The following is a 2,199-nucleotide window of genomic DNA, read 5'->3' as shown; positions in this document are numbered from 1 at the left end:
ATTTCTAATATTGCAAGTTTGTATCTACTAATTAGAAAATGTCAGTGTTTCCCCAGGAAGTTTGTGGTGTGTGGTAAGATGTTTTCCCTGAACCTTGATTTATTCCATATATGGTCTCTGATACTGGGTACATCTTAGTTTACTTTGGCGGAAGTATATTACCTGAAAAAAAACACGTCTATTACATATGGACCTTAAATTGATTCTGCAAACGTCTCATTGCCATAGTTGGGCTCCAATTTCAGTTTCAGTCTTTCAAAGTGAGGGTGACTTAGAGAGTTATAGAGTAATTCAACTGTAAAACCAAGATATAAGGCCTCGCTGGAGAGAATCCCAGCCTCTAAATGGTAGTGTTGAATCTCACACTGTGACACACTTTTTTTTAAAAATGAGATGCAATTTTCGTCTTGAAAACGATCCCTCGCACATCCTAATTCCTTCCTGAACCACAGCTGGAACACAGGATCTAGAAGAGTTGGCAGAAATAGGGTATTGGCTGCATTAGGCATCCCAGTGGACATCCTCACTCATTTTTTTGCTGAGAGATAGTGACGACATAAGACCACATGTCTTACAGAGTTTGGGGAATCAGATTTAAGAACATCTTAAGCACATGAGCCAAGATTATGCCAGCTAACCTGTTTAGGTAAATACAAATGTCATTTTAAGTATTCCTCTGACTCCCGTCTCTTAGGGTTGTAACAAAGCTTTGATGAAGTTGAGACTAAAGAAGACGATGGTAGACGACATCTCCGACAGTTTGCGTCAGGCTGGGGGCAAACTGAATTTTGATGAACTCCGTCAGGATCTTAAAGGGTGACCAAGACCTCAAAACACTCTAAAAGCTCTTAAATATTATGCTATCAGTGCAATGCTTGGGTTGTTGTTGTTTGATGCTACCTGTCCTGAGTGTGTTTGGGTTCTTTCTTTGCTCAGAAAGGGCCACACAGATGCAGAGATTCAGGCCATCTTTGCTAAGTATGATCACGACGGTGACCAGGAGCTGACAGAGCATGAACACCAGCAGATGAGAGATGATCTGGAGAAAGAGAGAGTGAGTGATGATGTCAGCAGTTTGTCCCTTTGGTTTTAGTGACTGAATAATGATCAGAAAACGCATGGAAAAACACAGAACATCCTGTGGTAGCATACACAGCCACAGCACCTGCAGATGCTCAGTGTGTTTCTGCTGATATGCTAGGAGGACTTGGATCTGGAACGCAATTCGCTGACTAGACCCAGCAGTGGGCGGAGCTTCCCTCGGACCCAGGACGACTCGGAGGAGGACGATGACGAGGACAGCGGCCACAGCTCTCGTCGCCGTGGCAGCAGCTCGGGTGGTGTCTCCTATGAGGAGTTTCAAGTGTAGGCAGCTTAAGTTTTTGTTATAATGTAAATTACAGGAAACTGAACAACTAACTAATACCTTCCCTTTGATCTAAATTAAGTTGATGTCAATTCTTGGAGGTTGTGGAAAAATTCCCATCACATTTTTGCATAGCTCAAGGTGGTGTCCTCAAATTGCTTGTTTGTCTGACAAACTGTCCAACACGCATTAAAATGCGTTAGTCATGTCAGATTTGGAAACACTTTAATTCCTTCTATTCAGTATTTATAAGCAACATTAATATTTAAAAAATTGTTTACCGCATACTATAATGCAGGTTTAAGGACATTTTAAAGCTTTTATTAAAGTACAGTATATGTTAACAAATATAACTTCTCCTGTGAAGACATATTTTATATTAGTACAACTGTGTTTTACTATTTTATTTATTTATTTTTACACCAGCCTACATTTACATTATGTATATGTGTTATAAACAATTTATTAAATGTTTACTTACATATTTTTCTAATAATAAATAGTGTGTAACAAAGTGTTTTAAATAGCCATGTGAATGATTATGACTGTAGTAGAATGACACATTTGACATGTAATATACTGTAATAAGAGATCTGATGGCTTTCTGTTTCTCAGGCTTGTGAGACGTGTGGACCGGATGGAGCACTCTATCGGCAGCATAGTGTCCAAGATAGACGCTGTGATTGTGAAGCTGGAAACCATGGAGAGAGTTAAACTTAAAAGGAGAGATGTGGTGGGCAGGCTGCTGGACGCCATAGAGGTGAGACACAGTGGATACACAATCAGTGCGTTGACATGCACTTAAAGCAGTTATACTTTTTTTTTTTTTTTTT

At 39.7% G+C, this 2,199-nt stretch overlaps 1 protein-coding gene across 2 annotated transcripts; it reads left to right on the top strand.

The window, feature by feature from the left end:
• The first annotated feature begins 668 nt into the window (after positions 1 to 668).
• On the top strand, positions 669 to 2,171 carry LOC111654418 (polycystin-2-like). 2 transcript variants are annotated; one of them, XM_087173546.1, is made up of 4 exons: positions 669 to 816; positions 937 to 1,054; positions 1,205 to 1,365; positions 1,982 to 2,171. In XM_087173546.1, the coding sequence occupies exons 1-4, from the start codon at positions 713 to 715 to the stop codon at positions 2,169 to 2,171; spliced, it is 573 nt and encodes a 190-aa protein (XP_087029672.1). In that variant the 5' UTR covers positions 669 to 712. The 2 variants fall into 2 exon arrangements, with proteins under 2 accessions (XP_087029672.1, XP_023261179.1); XM_023405411.2 differs by having other exon boundaries at positions 674 to 816; positions 1,202 to 1,365.
• The last annotated feature ends 28 nt before the right edge of the window (positions 2,172 to 2,199 follow it).

The sequence above is a fragment of the Seriola lalandi genome, unplaced genomic scaffold (assembly GCF_002814215.2).
Source record: "Seriola lalandi dorsalis isolate HSWRI2012SDOR001 ecotype SW California unplaced genomic scaffold, Sedor1 jcf7180001974667, whole genome shotgun sequence".
Taxonomy (NCBI): domain Eukaryota; kingdom Metazoa; phylum Chordata; class Actinopteri; order Carangiformes; family Carangidae; genus Seriola; species Seriola lalandi.
Note: the sequence above shows the minus strand (reverse complement) of the source record. Positions and strands in the feature narration are given on the sequence as shown.